The sequence below is a fragment of the Chenopodium album genome, chromosome 9 (genome assembly GCF_948465745.1).
Source record: "Chenopodium album chromosome 9, dcCheAlbu1.1, whole genome shotgun sequence".
In the NCBI taxonomy this organism is placed as follows: Eukaryota; Viridiplantae; Streptophyta; class Magnoliopsida; order Caryophyllales; family Amaranthaceae; genus Chenopodium; species Chenopodium album.
The window spans coordinates 57,626,303-57,650,380 of record NC_137842.1 but is presented as its reverse complement, the minus strand read 5'-3'; the positions used below and the strand labels follow the sequence as shown (position 1 = coordinate 57,650,380).

Here is a 24,078-nt window from a genome sequence, read left to right as displayed (position 1 = left end):
AGGTAAATTAATCATGGCCGAGTTCAAACATTTGGTGGTGGCAAAGTTTAAGGAAGGAGTTGTCGTGGAAGACGTTATCAAAGGCATGAAAGATCTTGTCTCGGATATTGACGCAGTTAAGTCCTTTGAATGGTAAGTCTTTTTAACTATAACTTGCTATTTTTAACATACATTACTTACATGAATCACTCCTTAAATAATAAGGAGGATAGTACTTTATCGATCCCTAATTTCATTGGGTGGTTTTTACCATATAGTCTTATTAACAAGATAAATGCTAACAAGCATCTCAATCTAGATCGATTGTCAAAGAGATTCATTAAAAAAATAATAAGTATCTTATTAATGACCTTAATGACGTTTTTTATGAGTCTACTTTCTAGTTTCTTTTAAAATTAATCATAGTATACCATTAAGAGCAACTAAAGCCGGGTTGATGAGTTACAAAGATTAAATTTTATGGGACTCATGTAAGAGATTTCTCTTATCTTCCCCAATATAGAATAATATATTCAAGTATATTTTTTGAATCTATGTGATCTTCTTAATAAAACTTTTTTTAAGTCTAATCTTATTAATATCAATAAGTGGTAATAATTTTTTAGACGGGTCTAAAATAAATAGATATTAATGTGATTAAATACACATAAAATTTATTTTCCTTTACTCAAAAACCCGAAATGAATATATGGTATAGTATGATGAGATGGACATACTACTCCCTCTGTCTTTGAAAATCAATCATATTTAGATAGTGATTATCTTACAAAAAAGTCACTACAGATGATCAACTTTCTGAGATGGATCCGAGGTTGTAGTTTTCTAAATATTATGAAATTCTCTAATTAATTACATTGGGTGGTAAATTTAATTTGGTAAATCATACCTAATGTGTAGGGGACAAGATTTGGAGAGCCATGAAATGCTTAGGCAAGGGTTTACACACTCATTCTTGATGGCATTCAACAACAAAGAAGATTACACTACATTCTTGGCTCATCCTAAGCATGTTGAGTTTTCAGCCACATTTTCTGTAGCAATTGACAAGGTCATCTTGCTAGATTTTCCTATTGTCCTTGCCAAGCCCATCAAGCCATCGGACACCGCCGCGGCCGAGCCATCGGCTTAATTAGGCAACACCCACTACCGTCACCACCACCGGAAGCTGAAGCTTAATTAGACATAAAGATGTCATTCAGATCACTCCAAGTAATTAATGTGGTGTGGGATTAATTAGATGTTTTTTTTGTTTGTTATGTTTTAATCTTACATCATTAGATGTGAGATTTAATTTGCATGGTATTATTACATGCATTCCCTTTCATGTTTATCATTATAATGCAGGCATATGATAAATTATCATGTTTTTCGTACGACTTTTTACTTTTGTTTTGCCTTTTAGCTTTAACGCCTTTATTGTTATGATAATCATGGCTCCTTCTATGGTTTTATATCTTTTAGAGTCTATTCTCTTCAGCTTATTTTCAGTTTAGTTTAGCTCTAATTGGGGTCTTTTCTCTTCGGCTTATTTTTAATTCAGTTCAGCTTCAATAAATTCAATTCAGTTCAGTTCAATATCCTTCTCCTATAAAATATTCAGTTCAGTTCAATTTTCTTTTCTCATAAAATATTCAATTCAGCTCCAATAAATTCAGTTTAGTCAATCAAAACAGGCCCTTAATCTGTCTTATGGTATAACAGTTAGATACGTGACTACTCTTGTCCCTTAAAGTTAATTGGTTTATAATTTATCAAAAGTTAATATTAGTAGTTAGCCTTAAAAAAACAAAAATTAATATTCCCTTCGTGCTTTAATAAGTATTACACTTACTAAATGCGGTCGATCGCGTATTTTAATAATTGTTGTACTTTTTTAACAAAAAGCTACTATTTATAAATAATTATATATTTCTCCTCTCATGATCCCTAACTTAGCTAAACTTAACATTATTTTTATTATTATTTATTTCCTCTTACATTCATTACTTTTCAATAAACTATATTAGCTCCACTATCTTTAATTTAATTTTTTTATATTCTAATTATCCCACCTACCTCTTATTTTACACAAATTTTTATTTGTGGTCGGAGTTACTCGAGTTTCTCGATCAGAGGTTACTTAAATGGGTTAGGTTAGGACTTAGGAGTAACTCAATCAGGGGTTACTTGAGGGGTTACTCAAGGGGTTACATACTTAAGGGGTTCGGTCAGGAGTTAATTGAGGTGTTACTCGATCTTAAGGGATTATTGGGTTAGGAATTATTGATCAAGTGTTAGCTAGCCATACAGACTAAGCTAAACTTATTTTTCTAAATCAATTAAATTACCTAAAAGTATGTATCGGTCAAAGTGTAACACTTATTAAAACACTAGGCCCCGTTCTTTAGAGCTGCTTTGCTCTGCTCTGCTCTGCTAAAATCTGTTCTGCTCTGCTTCAATCTGCTCTGCCCTGCTCTGCTTAAAAATAGAACTTAAAAATAATTGCTTCAATCTGCTCTGTTCTGCCCTACTCTGCTCTGCTCTGCCCGGAAGCTCAAAAGAACAGGGCCTAAAAGAGTACTTGTAGTTTCTTTCAATAATTAAAAAAATAAAAAAGTTATATTGAGTAAATTGATACATTTAAGGGAAGTAAAGAAAGTATTATCTCCTTTAAATATAAGTTGCAACTTTGAAATATTTTATAGCTCACAGTTAATATCCCAAAGTTACAACTAATATTTAATATAGATAGTAATAAGAAGTGATGACCTTGGTATCAAATTGACAATATCTAAATTAAAGGACGGAAGAAATAACAAGGAAATTGTTAGCAGTAATGAAGCTTGTAGTTTCTGTCCAACTTTTAATAACCCTAATAGAGCTGGAAAATGCTCAATAGTAACATTTAAATTAACACTTTACTTCGTGTTAATTACCTAATCAGGTCAATAAGTACAACATGTATGTAAATACAGTACAGATTATCTATGAAATTTGCAGGTGTAAAATCATAGATTTCATGTGTGGCTGCTGTAAGGTGTGTGCCTTCCTGAACATGTCATGATAGATTAACTCACTTTCTTGACATTGTCTTAATAAAGCGTACTCATATGAACTGATTTGACAAATTCTTGTCTGCCACTTAACCAAGATTATTGCAAATGTTGTCTATTCTTCATATAAGCTAGCCTTCCACGGGTGCTAATTGAACGAGGATACGAATTCAATTAGGGGTGTCAATTTAGTAACTAGATGAAATTTGGATTGAGATAGACCCACGATGGGTCGGATTTGATTGGATTGGGTATGTTCGGGTCAAGATTAATATTTTTAATCCGCGTTAGTTTGGGTCGAGTTAATAATTTTGGGTCAAAATCTGTCGAGTCTGTTGGTTGAAAAATTGATTGGAACAACAAAAACAAATAATGGATCTAGGCGTGTACGAAGAACACTTTCCTAAAAACGTTATTCGCCCCACCGTACTAACAAGGCTATGATGAACACGTTTTTGGGATACAAAGATATGCACTCAAGAGCGTTTAGTACAAACGATCATGAGACCCTAGAGTTTTTGGGGAAAACAGAGAAAAGGGGAGAAGAACAGGATAAACGTCAATTCATCCATAATTGATCTTAAATAGATCAAATATTGGCAATTATCCGAAAAGATAAGAATGAGCAGTTATGATAATTGTAACTGTTCAATTTACATTTTAATTAAATATTAAATAATATATAATTAAATAGTCAGAGTTAAAAATAAACCGACAAAAAATAATTATCGTATTAGGCTTTAATTTCCGTGTCCGTGTCAAGTGGCTAAGTGCTAAGTCTTTGATTATAAATATATATAAGCCACTTAGCCCACTTGTCCAAAAACACCACTTAGCCCATTTCATAACTCATATCTAATTGTTTACAATATAAACAATACATTCCCTTTTTACTTTTTCCATGTGGGATAACCTCTCACACATAACATTATTATTGGAAATATTCCAACAGAGTCAAGGATTAGGTCAACTTTAAATCGCTTCATATTCTATTGAGCTACATTGATATTGGGTTTAAAACGGAGTAATTAGGTTAATTTTTAATCTGATGACTTTGGATTGGGTTGATTCTGGTTTAGCTGATTTCATTTTAGTTCAGTTTGATTAGAATAAGATTGATTCAGTATTGGATCAACAATTCCAATTCGATTCCAATTTAGATCCTTTCCAGGCCTGATTGAATTTGGGTTGAATTGACCAAATTCAATTTTCAAACAAGGTCATTTTTTAATAACCTAAACAGTATTTGAATTATTACCTTATTATTTGGTCAATATCAGGTTGTTTATGTGTTATTTTCATATCATTTCACCGATGCTTATTAGTTTTTAATTAATTAGATTAGACCTTGTATTAGTTTTATCTTTAAGCTAAATTAAAATCAAATTATTGATGACTTTAGTGAGACGATAACTAATGACTTAATGACAAATTGTTAGATGATAGCTATGTATAGTCGGGTTATGTTTAAATACTATAAGAAATTAAAGAAAGAAAGTTTTTAACGATTAATGAAACAAACATTTACACGGATCAAAGTATTTATGTTAAAGTAAAAAAAAATATATTAATTGGTTTGAAATCATGTCAGATTAACATCGGGTCAAGTTAATATTAGATCTGCTTAAGACATATCAGATTAAATAGGCATTTTTCAGGTCAATTTAAAGTCGGATTGAGTTCCAATCGGGTCAAATTTGTGTCAGGTTTTGAGTTTAGGTAGAGTTGGGCATGGACCGGGCAGGCCTGCGGGCAGCACGGGCCCGACACGATAATGGAACGCCAGAAGCACGATAACCGAGTAGTGGGCCGTGGGTCGTATCGTGAACAGGATTTCGAAAATTCTGCACGAGCACGGCACGAACCCCTGGGCGGCACAGTATTTTGGCCCACAGCTCGGCCAACCAGCACGGCATGTGGCATGGCCAGGCACGGCCCAACACGACACGTGACACGCCAAGCACAACACAACTCGTGTAAAACGGCTACTCATTCTCTGCTTTAAATAAATTAATAATAAAAATAACATAAATAATAAAGAACTTTATAATAATAAAAATAAGAATGTTAAAAATAACAATAATAATATAATAATAATATAACATAAACATAAATTAATAAAATTATTGAGAGTGAGGGATAGCTTAAGTAGTTAGAGTTTCCTTCCTGATTTCAAGAGATATTGGGATCGATTCTCACCACGTCTTTGTAACTCTCTAAACACAAACTGATAAAATTATTTAAATAGTATGCCCATTTATATATATATATATGGCGGCACGGTGACCGGCCTGACATTGAACGCCAAACATGGGGGTCGTGTGTCGTGGGCTGGGGTGTGTCAACTGGTGGCCCGACAACCGGCACGGCACGACCCGTTAAAATGTAGGCACGGCCCGCGAAAGCCCGGCACTGCACGATGCCCACCTCTAAGTTCAGGTTTGGTCAAATCAGTGTTGAGTTGAGTTCAAGTCGGTTACAAATTGGATTTGGATACTAAATTTCTTGGGTCAAATAAGATCTATAACATCTCGAAACGAATGACCTTTTTTATGGGTCAGGTCAGTATGACATCTCAAAATACAATCCACAGAAAAAAAAAAAAAAGAAAAAAAAATGTGTCGTTAAACGGTCTTAAATTGAGGGAATGAAAATGGATATGTATGTGATTTTGCAAGAATATCAGTGTCCTAGTTTGTGTTATTAATGAAAATAATTTTTTTAATGTATTAAATGACATAGTCATATGCACTATTGTAGGGAATATATCAAGCATCCCACATTTGAGCCCCACGCACTGTGATCATACACTTAAGCATGGTGGCGTCCAAAGGAAAGGAAACTAGAGTAAAAGAGTCGCCAACAAGTTTTAAGAACTCGTAAACCGTTCATAGGATGAAGGTTACATCCCTTCACGATCCATGAGATCGCTAACTCCATAGTGGTCTAGAACCACTGGATATTCGGGGATGAAGGTACAAATCCAACCTAAAAGAGAACTTGCCCTAATAATAGGCCTCTACTTTATTCTTCTCGTATTCATGTGTGCTTTCTGACTAACATGCAATCATTAAATTAATCCTAAACATGTTTAATCTATGTTGGTTGAATATTAATGCACAAACAAATCACGCCTAATAAGATAATTTGAACAACCGGTTTAGGTTCCTTTTAATCTTGTTGTTTAATCAAGTGATCACAATATTTTAGAATTATATGTTGCATTAATATTCAACCAATTTAGTTAAATAATAGTTTGGAGCAAATTGAATTATTGTTTGTATGCCTTTGAGATCACAGGAATGCTTTTCACTATAAGAATCGAGTAGAGGCCAATACGGGCGAATGTGACTCCATGACTCACTTCGTACCATCATCCCCGATCCTCCTTTCGTGGTTCCGAACCATATGGAGTTAGTAATCTCATGGATTATGAATGGGGTGTAACCTTCACGGGTCAATCGTTGTTGCCTATCGTTGTCCCTTATCGTGGTTGCCTTTTTATGATCCGTGAACGGTTTACAAGTTCCTTAAAAACTTGTTGGCGGCTCCCTACTTTATTTGTCCCTAATCGTATGTGTCAATTCCCACTTCCTATGAGTGCCAAGCATATTTACAACATGCTTTTAACGTAGGCGCACTTCGAACGACGCCTACAATTTGGCGACTCCACTGGGGAGGATTCTTAATTATTTATCGATTTGAGTGATCGGTATTTAATTAAGATGAGTGGATGAGACTTGAAAGATTCTTGAAAAAATATTCCTGTGATTAATTTGGCATTTTTGCATCTGCATAGACGTTTTAACGTCGCATTCAGGTCTGTACCGTAGGAAAAATTGGATAACTTGGTTGCGCGCAAAAGCAAACAGGGCACCAGTCAGATTTTCTAACTGCCGTGTCACGGCAGAGTCTGCCGTGTCACGGTACAGTGTACCGTCTGACGGCACATTGTACCGTGACACGGGAATTTCTGTCGTGTCACGGCAGTCCTAAAATCAGTCCGGTGACCTATTTTCTTTTCCCACAGTCGACTTCCTTCGATTTTTCTGAAAAAAAACGTATGTGTTCTACATGCGTCTTAGCCCCGGGGAATTTAAGCTCTATCAACCCAAAAACGCTCATGGCAATAAGGGTTCATCCGAGTCATTAAATTCACCCAAACCATGGAGTCGAGTTCGATTTCATCACGAACTCGCGGAGCCGCCCGTTGGCATACACCCTCAAGGGAGGCTGCCTTGCTAACGCGTCCAAACTCTTAACCATGGTACCCTTTTGACATCCAAAGCTTGACCAATAGTTGAACATAGATCTTGACTTTAGGTTGCGAACTTTTTTTGCATCATCGTGCCTAAATGCTATGTGTTTGTTCGGTGCTAACCCTAATGTGTTTGCTCTTTTTGTTTGACCCATGACCGAGGGTTTTTATTCAAACATAGTAATTAGTACGGACTTAAAATCGATTAAAATCTGAAAAAAATCACAAAACTGACCTGGAACTGCGCACCGTGTCACGGCATTTTCTGCCGTGTCACGGTGAACAGTGCCGTGACACGGTAAAGGCTACCGTCTGACGGTAAGCCTTAACCGTGTCACGCCAGTCTGTACCGTGACACGGTGCCCAGGAAAGTGTCCCGTCAGTCTTTTTTCTCGATTTTTGTGTCCAGTATTGAGTCGTGTCTAGTTATACGGTCAAAACACGTGTCTATAACCTCACCTAATCACTCACATATTATGTCCGCACTTTTTTTAGTCATGCACCACTTTTGACCGTATTTTAGGGAAGTTTCGTTTGTGTCGTTTTTTTTTTTTTTTTTTTTCGGAGTAAGTCGGATGGTATCCTCCCATGTTTTCTTTTTTTTTTTTAATAAGTAGAGCTTCGATAAAAAAAAAAATTCTCTTTAATCCGGATAGGTTAAGGTCAAGTTTGGTCATTAAAGGTGTGTTTGTTTCGGTGTCACAACACTTGGGCAAGAAGCAAGGGTAGATTGTTACGGTTCGAGTCCATACCTCAACAACCTCTTGTACCAAAGAGGCGTACAAGGAAACCACCTCAGTCATCTCCACGAGATCCGTCTCCAGTCTACTTTCAACCAATGGCCACTAAGGAAGACATCGAGAACCTCAACAGGACAATCGAAAGATTGTCTGACATGATGCAGATACTCACTACTAGAGTCAGCACTGTAGAGCAAGACAAGCAAAACAGTGTCACTACTGCTGCGATGGACAAGATCAAGGAACAAATGAGCAAGATTTCCGAAGAGTTCACTTATGTGGAACAGCCTATCACCTCCTCGTCTATAAGAGAGAAGCTCCCTGAGAAGTTTTCCACTGCTGATATCCCCAAGTTCAAGCCTACTGATAATCCACTTTTCCATTTGAAGGCTTTTTCTGCAACTATGGCTCTTAAGGGAGTAGATGTGACACTCTTCCCTACGGTGTTTCCTCTTTCCTTAGAACATGCCTGTCAACAGTGGTTCTATTCTCTGGAATCCAAGCATGTCGCGACCTGGGAGGATGTTACTGAAAGCTTTATGAATCGGTACAAGTGTAACATCCAGGCCAAGACTTCTGAACGTGAACTCTCCATTCTCAAACAGAAAGAGAATGAAGGCTTCACCACTTACCTAAGCAGGTGGAGAGAAACAGCTGCGCTCTTGGTGGATCCTCCCAAGGAGAAGGAGATGGTTCGCTTGTTCATTGCAAATCTGACGCATAAATACAAGCAACACCTGAAGTTTCTGCCTCTAAGTACCTTTGATGCTGTATACGATATTGGAATCAATATCGAAGATGAACTGATGAAGTCTGTTGGTAGCAACAATAACAACAGCACTTGGAAAAACAAGAAGAACGACACTCCTTCTTCTTCGTCTTCTAAGCCCAATAGAATCGTTTGAGGGTTTGGCCCCAAAATCAACCTTACTTTATTTAATTTAATTTAGTTATTGTTTTGTTATTTCCTTGAAGTTACTAACTCGTTTATTATTTTGTAGTTGCAAACAAACAGATTCAAAGTAAGGATCATGCTCTTTTTGTCATTGTTATTTTTTCTAACGATTTTTATGTTGTTGGAATTATGATTAAATTGGTTTTATATTAATATTGATTCTATTATATTTATGATCACTATATTGCATGTTTAAAGGGAATATGTAATTGAAAATCACGCCTAATAAGATAATTTGAACAACCGGTTTAGGTTCCTTTTAATCTTGTTGTTTAATCAAGTGATCACAATATTTTAGATTTATATGTTGCATTAATATTCAACCAATTTAGTTAAATAATAGTTTGGAGCAAATTGAATTATTGTTTGTATGCCTTTGAGATCACAGGAATGCTTTTCACTATAAGAATCGAGTAGAGGCCAATACGGGCGAATGTGTCCATGACTCACTTCGTACCATCATCCCCGATCCTCCTTTCGTGGTTCCGAACCATATGGAGTTAGTAACCTCATGGATTATGAATGGGGTGTAACCTTCACGGGTCAATCGTTGTTGCCTATCGTTGTCCCTTATCGTGGTTGCCTTTTTATGATCCGTGAACGGTTTACAAGTTCCTTAAAAACTTGTTGGCGGCTCCCTACTTTATTTGTCCCTAATCGTATGTGTCAATTCCCACTTCCTATGAGTGCCAAGCATATTTACAACATGCTTTTAACGTAGGCGCACTTCGAACGACGCCTACAGGTACCCATTTTTTTTGCCTAATTAAAATTAGAAGTCAAATCCCACGTAAGTCGATAATTTGACTAAAAAAAAAATTAGAATCGCCACTCTATTTTTGCCCGAATAGAGACGGTATTTTTGTTTATGATCGTTTTCAAATAGAAAACGACATTGACTCCATTAGATGAGGCACTATATAAGTATGGTCTTAGGAAAATCAGAGACCTAGGTACGGGGTATAAGTTAGGAAGATCGAACGTTTGGAACTCGTCTCTTCCTCTGTTCTAACGAACAGACTCTTACTAACACGTTGTTAATTGGTTATGATTATTCACATACTTTTCCTTAAACTAATGCATAAAAACATGAAAATTTCCACATTGTCAATCACACTCAAATGTAAAATAAAAGTGAATTAAACCTTACGATATATGGTGGGTTTGAGCATTAAAGTTGCAATACGTACCGTTCATTGTGGGATTTGAATCCACTCCCGGATCAAAACCCTACGTAGTTCTTACGAACGTCCATTTATACATGGTCGAAATTTCATACGAGGTTTCAAGAAAGTTTATATATATATATATATATATATATATATATATATATATATAGGAGAGGTGGTCGATCCATATAGGGTCATTTGAATGAGGCTGAGCAATCTTGCTTTCAAGGTGGAGGTCAATTTATCAAGGTTGAGGAAGTCACTAGAATCAGCGACACCATAGGAGTTTCTTTGAGGAGAATGATTTTGTTTGTAAAATGCGTTTCAATTAACGACTTTATTTAGGGTTGACCAACTTCCAAAAAGAGATTGTGTGGGCTTATTTGAGTGTGCTAAAAAAGGAATTTTATTTGGTATGAATTGAGAAGAATATGAAGGAAATGTGTTTAGATTGTATGAAATTGACTTATGCAGAATGGACATTCTATATGGCTTAAATCTAAATAATAGGTAGTATATGTTGAAAGCCTTAATCATGTTAGATTAAGTAAGCGATCTATCAGAGATAATAAAACTTTAAAAGTATAATTCTCTGCGGCAAATAGATCATCTTATAACCTATCATGATTGAATATTCAACTTAACCCTCTTTTTTAAAAATAAGCCATAAACCATAACTCGAAAGATTTATTTTATTAATGAAATGATATAAGCATGCAAGGCCATATTTTGCTTAATTAAAAGTTAGTTGTCTCTTTATTAAGAAATGCATAAGGAAATTTTGCTCTTCCGAACGATGATGGAATTAAAACTTAAACAAGATTTATTTAAAAATTATAAGACATTCTATTCCAAACTAATGAATTATTTATAATGCTCCTTTCATATAGCCATAGGATGAAGAAGACTTTTTTTTTTTTAAATAAAAAAAAGTGTTAGTCTTAAAGTGATACAATTTTTTTTGGATTAATATCAACTTGAGGCATGAGTAATTTATCACTTCCTCAAAAGACTTAAAAAAAAACCAGAGGTATACATAATAGGGTGACACAAATTATATAATAATGTTCATTCTATTTTTCCTTAAAAAGCTTAAGGGTTTAAAGTGTCTCTAATATTTCGGACACCATAACTCATGTTCTAAAAGTCGGATTTGAGCATATGATAGGTCTTTGGAAATGTCTACAAGTCTTATATAACATATCAAAAATTGGGATTCATCTAACTGTTGAAATGAAAGATAATGAATTTTCTTTAAAAAAACTCCAGTTTGGGACGTTCATGGGCAATTGGGTGATAATGGTCAAAGTACTTCGAAATTGGCATGATCCTTTTAATGGTATGTTAAGGACAAGCATATAAATGCTCTGTAGAAAATTCTCCCTTTTTAGAAGTCATTTGATATGCCAAATAAAAAGAGTATGCTTGGTTGGGGAAAACAGCCTCAAATCAGTTTATCATTTTGATATCTTGTTTTGTAAAAATCATAAAAAAAAAAAAAAAATAGAGTATTTATCCTATGGGAACGTGTGACCCCAAATTACAAAGCTTAAGGAATCTTCTTTCTAGATAGTCAATTCAAATTTTATTATTAAAAAAGGATATTGGTCGAAAATTGGCAAATAGACAAACCTGTAGTAAGAAATTTGTAGTGTTACTATGTCTTCATGTCTGATTTTTTGTGGATTGGTTAAAATTTATTTTTATAAAATTCCAAGTCTCATACACTCCTAAATACATAAGCTTACTGTAAAAATTTTATTTCTTAATTTTATAATAAATAACAATTTTTTTTACATAATAAAATAAAGTGGTCGAAAATGCTATCTTGCTAGAATTCCATCATTCATTCTTTGGAGCTTCCTTATGCATTTTGTACAATTATCATTGCTTCCATTTCATACTCTACATAATGATGATACATACAAGAAAAGAAAAATCAAACAAACCATGTATACTCACTCTTAAACTCTCTCGCGGTCGGTCAAATTCTACTTGGTTTCCAAATTAGGAAACCGGCACGTATAGTGCCCTAGGAGGTTGTGGAACACACAAAAGTAGAAAAGTTAGTAAATGTATGTAAAAATAATATGAAATCACAAATAAAAAGAAATAAAAATATTACCTTTGACTTTGAGTAGCTATCTTGAGGAGTTAGTAAGAGTAGCGTGATAGTGTCAAAACGATCGAATTAAAAATAGGCCAAGTCTTTCTACAATTTTTTTTTTTTTTTTTTTTTTTTTTTTTTTTTTACGGAAAATAAAAAAATTTTGATTGATTTTTTTTTTTTCTAGTCTAATAATAATGCTGAAATAATTTATACTTCTTTTATGGTTTTTTTTTCTTTAACTATTCTCTTCGATCTTTTTTCTGTCCCTTTCGTGAAGAGTGGGGTGGTATATATATGGGAGCAAATGGGAGCTAAAATACAAAATACAAAGAATATACTGTTATACGAAATAAATACGTACGAATACAAGAGTTAGGTAGAAATTATAACCAAAAATAGTCTTAATGAGGTAGAGGACAAATAGAATAGCCTACTACTTTATGTAAAACTTAATTACTATTGACTGAACAAAATACAATATTATTAATGACTAAAAATAATTAAAAATACTAATATAATATGAATACAATGGTTAATTGGTACTACTTTCCTTTGAAGAGTGTACTTACTCTTCGTATATTAAACTTACCATAGCAAAATACGACTATTTTACACAACCCATTTATTAGAAAATAACAAGAAAAAAAAAGTTGTTTGCCATTGATTGTGGATAGTCATATCACCTTATCGTTTGGGAAGAAATACGGCTCAGTGATACAACGTATTGTCGTATCACACCATTTTCTGATTCTCGTTGCTAAATTACAACCATGGCTTACCATTTTCTTTTTCTGTAGAGATTTGATATATCAAATGAGTGGTAATGGCAGAGGTATCTTTGCTTAGAGCCACTCTTTCACTGTCAAATATTGTCGTCATTGTAATAACCCGGAAGAGAAATAACATGCATACTTACACTCGTTATTTCTGAGTGTATGAAACAGAGAAAAGATGACTCATGAAGGTATAGTGGTAATGGTGTTTTGGTGGGAAGTTGAAAGGAAAGAAAGAGATCAAATAAATGAAGTAGTAGTACGGTCTTAACAAAAAATGGTGGAAATTAACAAGTTGAATTAAGGGGTTAAACAAAGATAAAAAAAAAAAAAAAAAATGCAAGTATGGGGGAGTAGCCGTATTACAATGCATGCAATGCATTGGAATTGGTTTGTATGCATGCATGAATGCATGTTTTTCCACTTACCAAAATATGCTAAATCAGTAAATCGTCTTTTGTGCTTTGTATTTCCTTTTTTTTTTTTTTTAAAATGATTGAAAATATTAGAATAATAATAATAGCAATAGGATACATCAAATCAGTTAGTACTAAACTTTTATCCGGGGTTAGAAAGTGATACTTTAGAAACGATCACGGTTTTAAAAATGTACATATTAAAGGGTCAAAATTTGATACTATTGACCAGGATATGTCAAACGACATGATTATTACATATGTCACTGGTAACAACATTGTTTTTATTTTATGTTATTTATAAAAGATAAATTTACTACTATTATTAGACTAAACGGTTACACAATTGGGATATGACAAAAATACGGATAAGATTTATCCCTTATAAAAGGGAGATTTTCCTTATCCGAAATCACCCTTTACTCAAAAAACACACCCCTTGCCTTTTCCCCTTCGGTTTCCATGGCTCCCGGCAACAAAAACCATCAAGCTCCGTCTCCGTTCGACGAGCATTTTCGAGTGCTAAATTTATATTTAGCTTTGATTATGGCGTTAGTGGTGCTACTAATGGCGTTAATGATTTTCATAATCATGAATAAATGACGATTTGAAGTTTCTGGCACGGAGTGTACAAGGTTCGAGTCATGCTACAAATTAGCCTCGTGTTTTGTTCGTAAATTAGGAGTACAAATTGTAAGGGTTTTGTATACTCCAAAATTATAAGTAAACACTACTTGAACTTGTCTCTTATGTCTAATTATTGCGGTTGTCGTTAGCAAAATTAAATTTTGTTATTATAATTATGAAATTACAAAATTTATTAGTTAATTGAATGTAAAAAAAATTATGGAAAATAGGGATCAAAATTTGGTGTCTACAGATACTAGAAATCATAAAGACATCCTAACATAATACTAGGAATTAAAATAATTAAAGCATGATTTCTATAGAATAACAATTAAATTACTTACTGAATGCCTCATATCTCTTTCGAATAACAAAATACACGCATTAGTAACTTCAAGGAAAATAATAAATCAAACAATTAAATTAAATAATTGAAATAGAGATTTAGGACCAAACCCTCAGAAATTATAAACCTTTCACGTGTAGAGTGAAGACAACTTCGAACTTGGCTAGGTGTGTCTAAAACTAATGTATGTGAAATTTTGTGAGGGGAATGATTTAGAAAAAGAATAGAAAGAGAGTAGAGAGAGAAGATGGTTATGAATGATGATTGTGAATGAATGAAACGGGGAGATACGACCTCTATTTATAGAAAAATAGTCTAAAAACGATAGAAAATACTTTAAGTTCTATACGGAATAAAACTAGCATTTGTCGCTAGGCGACAGACATCAGCACCAGGCGACAGACTCTGTCGTCTGGCGACAAACTCTATCTGTCGTTTGGCCCTAATTAAAAAATAAGGCGTGCTTTGTACGCGAAATCCTCATTTTAATATGATTAAGCAGGTAATTCCGTGTTGATCAGATTAAATCAGGTTTGTGACAAAATCACATATTTTATTCCAAATAAAACTCTTAAAATATAATTATCAATCCTAATCTCATTAGAATTAAAAAAAAAAAACCTTCTAGATTATTCTAGAAAATTAAAATCAATCCTAATAACTTTAGGAATAATAATTAATAGGTCCTCCTCTAGATCATTGGGCCACATATAAAATTCATTTCGAGCTAAATTTAATTTAGGCCATAACTTCCTCATTATTTATCAGAATTGGGATTATAATATATCGTTGGAAAGCTCTTTTCGAGCCCAATCCAACTATGCTGTTATTGGACCTTTTGAAGGAGTTATGTCTTCGATAAGTGCAATTACTGGATATATCAAGGATCACGGTTATGGAGATAATTAGTTCATTCTATAGGGTCGTCAATGTTTGTTGCTAGATATAACAATTATTGATCGTTGGGCTAATTAAATGGCCCAAAGACTTATAGAATAGATCCTACCTACAAGGTCACACATAAGATTATTAGGTTAAACAAGTTAGAGGCCCCATTATTGGGCCTCATGAGTTTATGACATACCATATTGATACTTGGGCTAGGATAGTTAGAAGAGTTTAGTAGGTTTTGGGCTTGACATGGATTTATTTCTAGATATGATCTATAAATATAATCCATGCCTAGGGTTGCATGACACATCAATTTACACACAGTGAATTGTCAATCAAGCAACCATAATTCCCAAAACCCTAATTCTCTCTCTTTCCCACACGCCTCTCTCTCTCCTCCCTTGACCGTACGGCCACCCCTCAAGGTGGTGCGTGTGGTGGTTGTTCGGGTGGTACGTGGTGTGTTCGTGATTCATATCTCCGTTGAAGGTTGATTGAAGTGTTCGGTCACGACTAACTAGCATTAGTGGAGGTTCGTTTAATCCGTGCTCGTGGACTTAGTAGAGGAATCACACGTGGGGTTCTTGTTCTCCTTGTTGTTCTTGCTCGATCACTTGTGGAATCACGCTTCAAAGGTATAATTCTTACTTCTTTATGTGTTATGCATGAGATCCTTGGTTTAAGTGCTTTATGAATATGATTCATGTCTATTCCGCAAGTTAGTACCTATAAATTCCTACACCTTTATCATGGACCAAATTAAATTGGGGTGGCTATTTTCATAAATAGAGTGTAAGAAGAAATATTTTCAAAAACAGAAAGAGAAATATTTTAATAAAAACAACCACATCACTAGACTTTTCACACTTTCACTTCGTTCGATAATCAAATGACGTGAAAGATATTCATCACTAGGTTTGGTTTTGGGGAGACACATTTGGGTGTCTACAACTATTAATAAATTACAAATAAAAAAATATCATTAAAAAAAAAAACAATGTGATAATCCTTCTATAGACATAAATATAGATATATTTTCACAAAATAAATTTGTAGATATTTTTTTTAATATGCCCTATTGTGAATTTGTATAAATTAAAAAAAAATTGAATTTAATAATATATTCATTGAAAGTGTTGAGACGATTTCAACAAGGTCAACTGCATTTTTTCTTATATAAGTACAAATTTCATAAACACTAGTCAAAGTAGATCAAATTAAAATGCAAAAAGTCTCAATAAGAACTTAAAAAAAATGGAGGGAGTATATGATAAGTTCAATCTTGTCTAACAAAATCTTTTTATTTATTTGAGTTTTTAGTAGTAGTAGAATTTTGGAGTACCATACGGGTTTTAGGACAATGTTGTTGGGTCCCAATGAACCAACTTTGTTGGGTCGCACAGTTTGCAGATCTTAACTCTACATCAATATTATATATTATCTTCGTTTCTTATTATGTGCAACAAAAGAATGTTTTATATCTCATAAATAATATCCCTTTGCTGCACATAATAAGAAACGGAGATAGTAATTCACTTTGGACTTATTCTGCATGGATTTGTTTTTTACCACCCTTTCAATAGGCCTCATATAAATGGAGTAAATAGACACTTATAAGCAAGTCAACACTTCCATTATTCTTTCAATTCCATATGAGACTTGAGTTGCATACCCCAACAATCCTCCATTCAAACCAAGGACTACATAACATTTTATGTGGGAGTTTAAACCTGACATACCTATACTTAATCAGAAGGCTAGGTTAGGTTTCATCTTTAGGTTTTTTTTTTTTTTTTTTTTTTTGGGGGGGGGGGGGGGGGGGGAGAGGGAGGAAGGGTCAGTTCTTGATAGTTAAGTTCTAATCCTCTCCCAATTTTTACTTTGGGGGATCAAACACGCGGTTTTTCACTACACCACCAACCAATACTCAAAAGGTTAGGTTTCATATTTGTATTAATGTATAGGTACAACAATTACCTTTCAAATGCCAAAAGGGATTCAGACTTTATGAGGGAGCATTTAGGTTACAATTAGGCCCTAAGATGGAACAACCTTTATATTATACGGAGTACTTTGTAATAAAGACATGATCCTTTTTATGAGACAACATTCAAGCTACATTTTGGGCTGGGAACTAGCCCATTTGAGATAATAAGGCCCAATTCAATTTTCTTTTCGTTTGTAATATCCAATAATGACTTGACAACAGTTGGTCCAGGTGAAAATGAAGCTGTCTTTTTTTTTTTTTTTTTTTTTTTTTTTTTTTTTTTTTTTTTTTTTTTTTTTTTATATATATATATATATAGTTATCAGCATTTACCTAGCTCAACAAAGGTTACAATCTTACAAAGCTTAGTACGTAGCATTAGCTTCTATAAATGGTCAAGAAATTTCAAGCTTGTGAGAAGATGTTTCTAAGTTTTCCTGTATTTTACTTTATGAAAAATACAAAACAAAATTGGTCATGAGATTTTTCATAATAGACTATGATATCATAACAAATAGACATTAATCAGTTGATAACTATTTAAGGCCTGTTCACATTTACTGAATTGAGCTGAACTGAGCTGAACTGAACTGAATATTTCATGAGAGATGGAAATTAAGAGCTTAACTGAAGTGAACTGAAATTAAGTAAATGTGAATAGACCCTTAGTAGGTTTTCAGAAAGACAATGCATTGTAACAAACTCTAGCAATTTTTATTTTTTATTTTTTATTTTATTTTATTTTATTTTTTTTTGTGTGTGTGTGTATACAGAATAAATATTGGTGTAATTATGGCAGAAGATTTGTAATAAGAGTTTTTCTCTTTATTTCTCAAAGATGAAGTGAGTTTACTTCTCAAACAATAATATTGATGCTAGATTGCTTGCTAGAATGTATTCTACGTAATTCTTTTAGGCTTTTAGTAGCTAGTTCCGAGTTTTTGGCTTGATCTAATGGAGATCCTCCTTGAAAGTAATTTTCAACGTAATTATATTGAACGTTTCAATCACTTTAATAGTTTTATGTAATGATTACCACTAACGGTATGATAATATATCTTTTATAAAGATTGTTCCATCTTATATATTTTACGTTAGATTGTATATAAATATTTAACCTATTGGTGAATAATAAATAAGGGCATGTTCTCATTGACTGAACTCAGCTGAACTGAACTGAATTGAATTGAGCTTAACTTAACTGAACTGAACTGAACTGAGCTGAACTGAACTGAACTGAACTGAATATTTTATAAGAGAAGGAAATTAGGAGCTGAGCTGAACTGAATTGAACTGAACTGAATTTCAACGTAAGAGAACATGCCCTAAGTCAGATTGACGACTATTAACTCTTTCCTCCAAACTTATCAATGATTGACGCTTTCTCTAATTGCAACAATAATAATTGTATGTTTATCTACTACCTTATCATCTTTCTTTCTTTTTTCTTTTTTCTTTTTTTTTTTTTTATTCTTTTTTGGTTAGTCCACAATTAGCTAGCTAGCCTCAAAATTTTTCTTCCACTACAATTTAATGACACCGCATTAAATCATTACTATAAGTAACAACTTTATTTATTAAAAAAGAATTGAATCCAAAGCATACATATACATCACATTATTGGATTAAAAGTAACAAATCATGGTACGTACGTAGAGTCGAAAGCAAAGCAGCAATTCTGATATCACATGACATTAAATTTGAATATGATGCTGCTAGCTAGCTTGTCAGTTAGGGCATCCATCCATGGTGGACCTTAGTAACAACACCATTAAATTCAAAGAAAACTAGATCATATACCACTATATATGCTTATAGTCAATCATCAAATTTCATCAAATCATTCAAATGGTTGAAGTTATTTCTTCTAATACAATCATTGCTTAAGAAAGATATAAAAGATCATATTAAAATAAATTTGACAAAGCTGGAAGTTTTTATACGCAATCGGTTGTACCTAGCTAGCTAGAGGTAGGTGCATCAAAAGGTATTTGTTTGCTCGATTTTTAATCTTCAAATGATTAAAAACAAAAGTACTTTTTTTACGCCCAGATACATGTAAGAATATGAACCCTTGAAAAAATTAATACAGAGTATTTGTAGCATGCAAGAGAAATACATAAAGATTGAATATATCATAAATGTTGGCTATGTAGCATGCATGCAGATAATTCGAACAATATTTAATTAGTCTAAAAACCAACTATTTTTACTACCCTAGTTTCTTATTATTTGTAATAAATTATATGTCGCAAATAATACATTTTTATTGCATACAATTAGAAATGAAGGTAGTATATATGTGACTATGATCCCATCTCTTATGAATATGATGATTGACTCTTCAACTCAAACATAATCTTCCTTTAAATGTACAGGTCTTAAGGCGTTCTCCTAAAATCAATAATTGATATTAACGTTTGATTTAACATTATATATACTCTACATATGATATATGGTATCTTTAAGGGCCTGTTCTCATTGACTGAACTCAGCTGAACTGAACTGAACTGAACTTAATTGAACTGAACTGAATTGAAATGAATATTTTATAAGAAAAGGAAATTAGGAGCTGAACTGAACTGAACTGAACCGAGCTGAATTGAACTGAACAGAATTGAACTGAACTGAATTGAATTTCAACGTATTAGAACAAGCCCTAACTCGATACTATTATTATTACAAATTGGATCTATATATGGTTTTCCAACCAAAATATATACTCCTCTCAATTAATTAATAATATCATAAGATTGTTGATTTGTTGATGAGCAAAGTTAAGAAATCATGCAAAATTTTGTTTTTTTTTCTTCTTTTCTTCTTTTTTACAGAGTAATCTTTAGAATCTTTTCTAATGAACCGCTCGCTACAAATTATTAAGTCACTGTGAACTGCAAGAAGTTCAAGCAATCAGTTTGATGATTTAATCATATCCACATACATATACACAAAGTTTTCATACGTGTTGACCCTTATGAAGTTTTGATGATGATGTTAAGAATTGAGCAAACTTCCTTTTAATAAGGATTTTCTAGTGTTGTGATGTTTGCAGGTTCAGTAGGCGCTGAGGGCTGAAGTAGGAACTGGGACAAAGGAACTTTAGAAGATTCATGAGGACAAGTAAAAGACAGAAGAAGAGTTCCAGCAATGGAACTTCCCGAAGTTTCTCAACAGGAACTTCAAAACGGGTTGTAACAACCTGGTTCCGGTGTAATACTGGGGCAAGCCTCAATAATCAAGGGTCAGTGCAAAGATCGAGATATCAACCGAAAAAGATGGACTTCATAACTTATAGTTGTATAAAAGATAAGTTTGTTTTTTGTAGGTTGATGTAAGCATATTAATGGTTGTTATGCATGGAGGCAAGCTGATTAATTCGTAAAAGATAACTTTAGTTTTATGAAAAAGTACTTAATTGATTTTATCTTATAAAATCTGATTTAACTTGGTCTTATCTTTTTCATAAAATCCTATCTTTTAATTAAAACGAATTTGATAAGATTTGGTTTTTAAATAAAACAAAATTAAATCTGTTTGGTTTCGGTTTTTAAAGAGATAAGATTATATTTCAGTTTAACTTATCTTGTTTACTAAAACCTTACTTTGTGAGCTGAAGGACCTCTATAAATATAGAAGAAATTCAGTGAAGTAAAGTGAGAGTTTTTTAGCGTGAAAACCACTTAGTGTTTAAGAGTAAGTTTACCAAAGGTTTAAGCTTTATCATTTTGATTTCGGGTTTCATGTGTAGCTTTCCATTTATGTGTTAGAGTGTGTCTTTGTGTTGTAATTGGTTTTGGGGTGAGATTGTGAATTCTCTTAAATTCACGTTTGAGTGTATGAGTTTGAATTCTCTAAAATTCGAGTGGTAGTCAGTCACTCCGAGTGTGTCTTGGGTTGCACAGTGGGAAAAAGGAACATGAGTGTGTCTTAGGTCGAGAAAGGAACCAAAGTGTGTCTTGGGTCGAAAAAGGTGTCTGAGTTTGTCTTAGGTCTGATAGGATAGGTTCTTATCAATTAGCAAGTGTCTTAGGAGGAACTTGCGAAGCAAAGGTCTGTGTAATAAGTTATACTAGGAGAGTTAGGCACTGGATGGTTTCCTCGTAAAACTTGCTGTGTGCTTTAAGTTTCTTTATGTTTTTATTGTTTATTTCCGTATAAGTTCCGCGATTGGAACCTACTACCATTCCCCCCCCCCCTCTCGTAGTAGTTCATCTAAACTAACAATACGTAATTGGACACACCGTGTGATCAAAATTACTTAATCAAGGGGTTATTTGGTCAAGGATTACTTGATCGATAAGGGATTATTCGGTCAGTCAAAGATTACTCGATTAGTGTTTTAGTACGTATCAGAATACTATCATCAGTCAATCACACGATGTAACCAGCAATACAAAAAATATACTGCCACATGCGCCATACGGAGTACTCCGTATTTATTATTCCGACTGCACAAATATTTCATTAAATTTGGATTCATAAAGTTTTATTTGCAGATTATATAAATTCCCGAACGTTCAAGGTACGTAATCAACTGCACGTACATACGTTATAAATAAACAATATCATTCGATGAAATTCTGCCTAATTGACTCCAACTTTTCTTCTGTTTTTCTCCGATCCATCAATTCTGTGAGTAGTAAGAGCTTTGCTAGTTTCCAATATTTCATTCAATACAACTAGTTTTGGCCCTATTTAATATCTTCGTAGGTTTTAATGGTAAGACGTAGAATCCTATTTAGACTACTCATCTTCATATATAATTCCAACATTGCATGTATTGTGTGGTTGGCTACACCATGTGACCACTTGTTAAATAACAAAGTAACCCCTATAATACTGACCCGGTAACCCCTTGTAATACTGACAAAGTAACCTCTAAGTAACCCCTATAAAATTGACGAAGTAACCCCAATAAAACTGAACGAGTAACCCCTATAACACTAACGAAATAACCCTCATAATAGATAGTCACGCCATGTGGCCAGCCACATATAAGATTTTGTGTAATTCCAATAATAATATAGCCTTTTATAAGTTATCGAATCGCCAGCCTATGTAATGATAATATAGATCACTGTCTTACATAATACTCCCTCCGCCCCTTATTGATACTTTGATAGTCTCTTATGGCCAATTTTAAGTCCCAAAATGATAGTCTTATTTGTGTTTTTCAAGTACCATTAGTATTAGGTATTGTGTCAGTCCTCAATTGGCGAGTTTTTGATATCCTCAATTGGCAAGATGATATCCTCTATTGGTTGGATGATATCCTCTAATGGGTGGATGATATCCTCTACTAAATGGATGATATTCTTTATTGGTTATATGATATCCTTTATTGGCTTGATGATATTCTCTATTGGCTGGATGATATCCTCTACTAAGTGGATGATATCCTTTATTGGCTAGATGATATTTCTACTAGTTAAATAATATCCTCTATTGGCGGAATGATATCCTTTATTGACTATCTATATGGTATCCTTTATTGGATGACATCTCTACTAGTTAGATGATATCCTCTGTTGGAAGGGTGATATCCTCTATTGGTTATATTATATCATGGCTTGATGATATCATATAGCCAATAGAGGAAATCATCCAGCCATGATATCATATAGCCAATAGAGGATATCATAGACACAATCATAAACGATATTATATAGCTAATAGAGGATATCATCTAACCATGATACTATATAGTTAATAGAGGATATCATCCTGGCCAATGAAGAATATGTATAACTTGTTTAAATATATGTATAATTTGTTTGATAATATGTATAACAATGGTGGAACCTCCATTGAAATACTCGTACTAAGGTCTTGAGCATAACATACCTTGCTTATTTCTCAACCAAAATACATGCATATGTTATCAAAATGCTCACAATTCAACATATATACAATCTTATGGGACAATCAATTTCAACAATTATACATCACATAAGAAAGCCTCAATTCGATTTTTGGGCATTTTTCAAAAAATTCAAGAATCTCAAGCTTTAATTTCTCTCTCTTCCGCCATGGATGATCTGTTGCTCTCCTTCACCAACCACCACCAACTTGTCATTGGGTGGAAACTTGTTCTTCATCGCAAGAAGATGACAATGATCTGATACTTTCTTGAGTATCGACTGACGAAACATTGGGTGAGCCGCACCCAATACTTTGTGTTAATTTTTTTTATCAATATTCTCCACAATTTGAAACAATATTAGTGCAAATTTAACTTTTTCATATAAATTTTGCTTTTCTATGTACTTTTATTACTTCTCTATACTTTTTTACATATGCAGTGTAAATTTACCTTTCAAATATATTATACTACGTACTTCTTATAAGTTTATTTATTCCCGTGAAAATGTCCATAAGGACTATCAATAAAGGACGGAGGGAATAAATTACAAAAAGAAATATAACAAAAATTAATGTGTATAACCAATTAAACCACATACTTTCTATAATATTATTAAACTATATTACGCTTTCTAGTACACTTAATTAAACCTGGTTTTATCCACCATATTCAAATAATACTTCCTCCGTTTCTTATTAGTTGAAATGTTTCTTTAATCACGTTTAATTTGCCAAAGCGCAAATCTTAACGTTAATATCTTTGGTTACCGATAAGCAAAAATTATATAAAGTTGATATTTAGAAAATATATACCGTGGCGAATTGAATCTAACAAGACCTCACATGACTATATTTTATATTACGTATAAAACACAAAATACGGTCAAAGGGGAGTGTGTGAATAATGCTAAA

At 33.4% G+C, this 24,078-nt stretch overlaps 1 protein-coding gene across 1 annotated transcript; it reads left to right on the top strand.

The window, feature by feature from the left end:
- On the top strand, positions 1–1,376 carry LOC145559946 (stress-response A/B barrel domain-containing protein At5g22580-like). The gene is made up of 2 exons (XM_081621217.1): positions 1–132; positions 898–1,376. The coding sequence occupies exons 1-2, from the start codon at positions 14–16 to the stop codon at positions 1,127–1,129; spliced, it is 351 nt and encodes a 116-aa protein (XP_081477343.1). The 5' UTR covers positions 1–13; the 3' UTR covers positions 1,130–1,376.
- Positions 1,377–24,078: the final 22,702 nt, after the last annotated feature.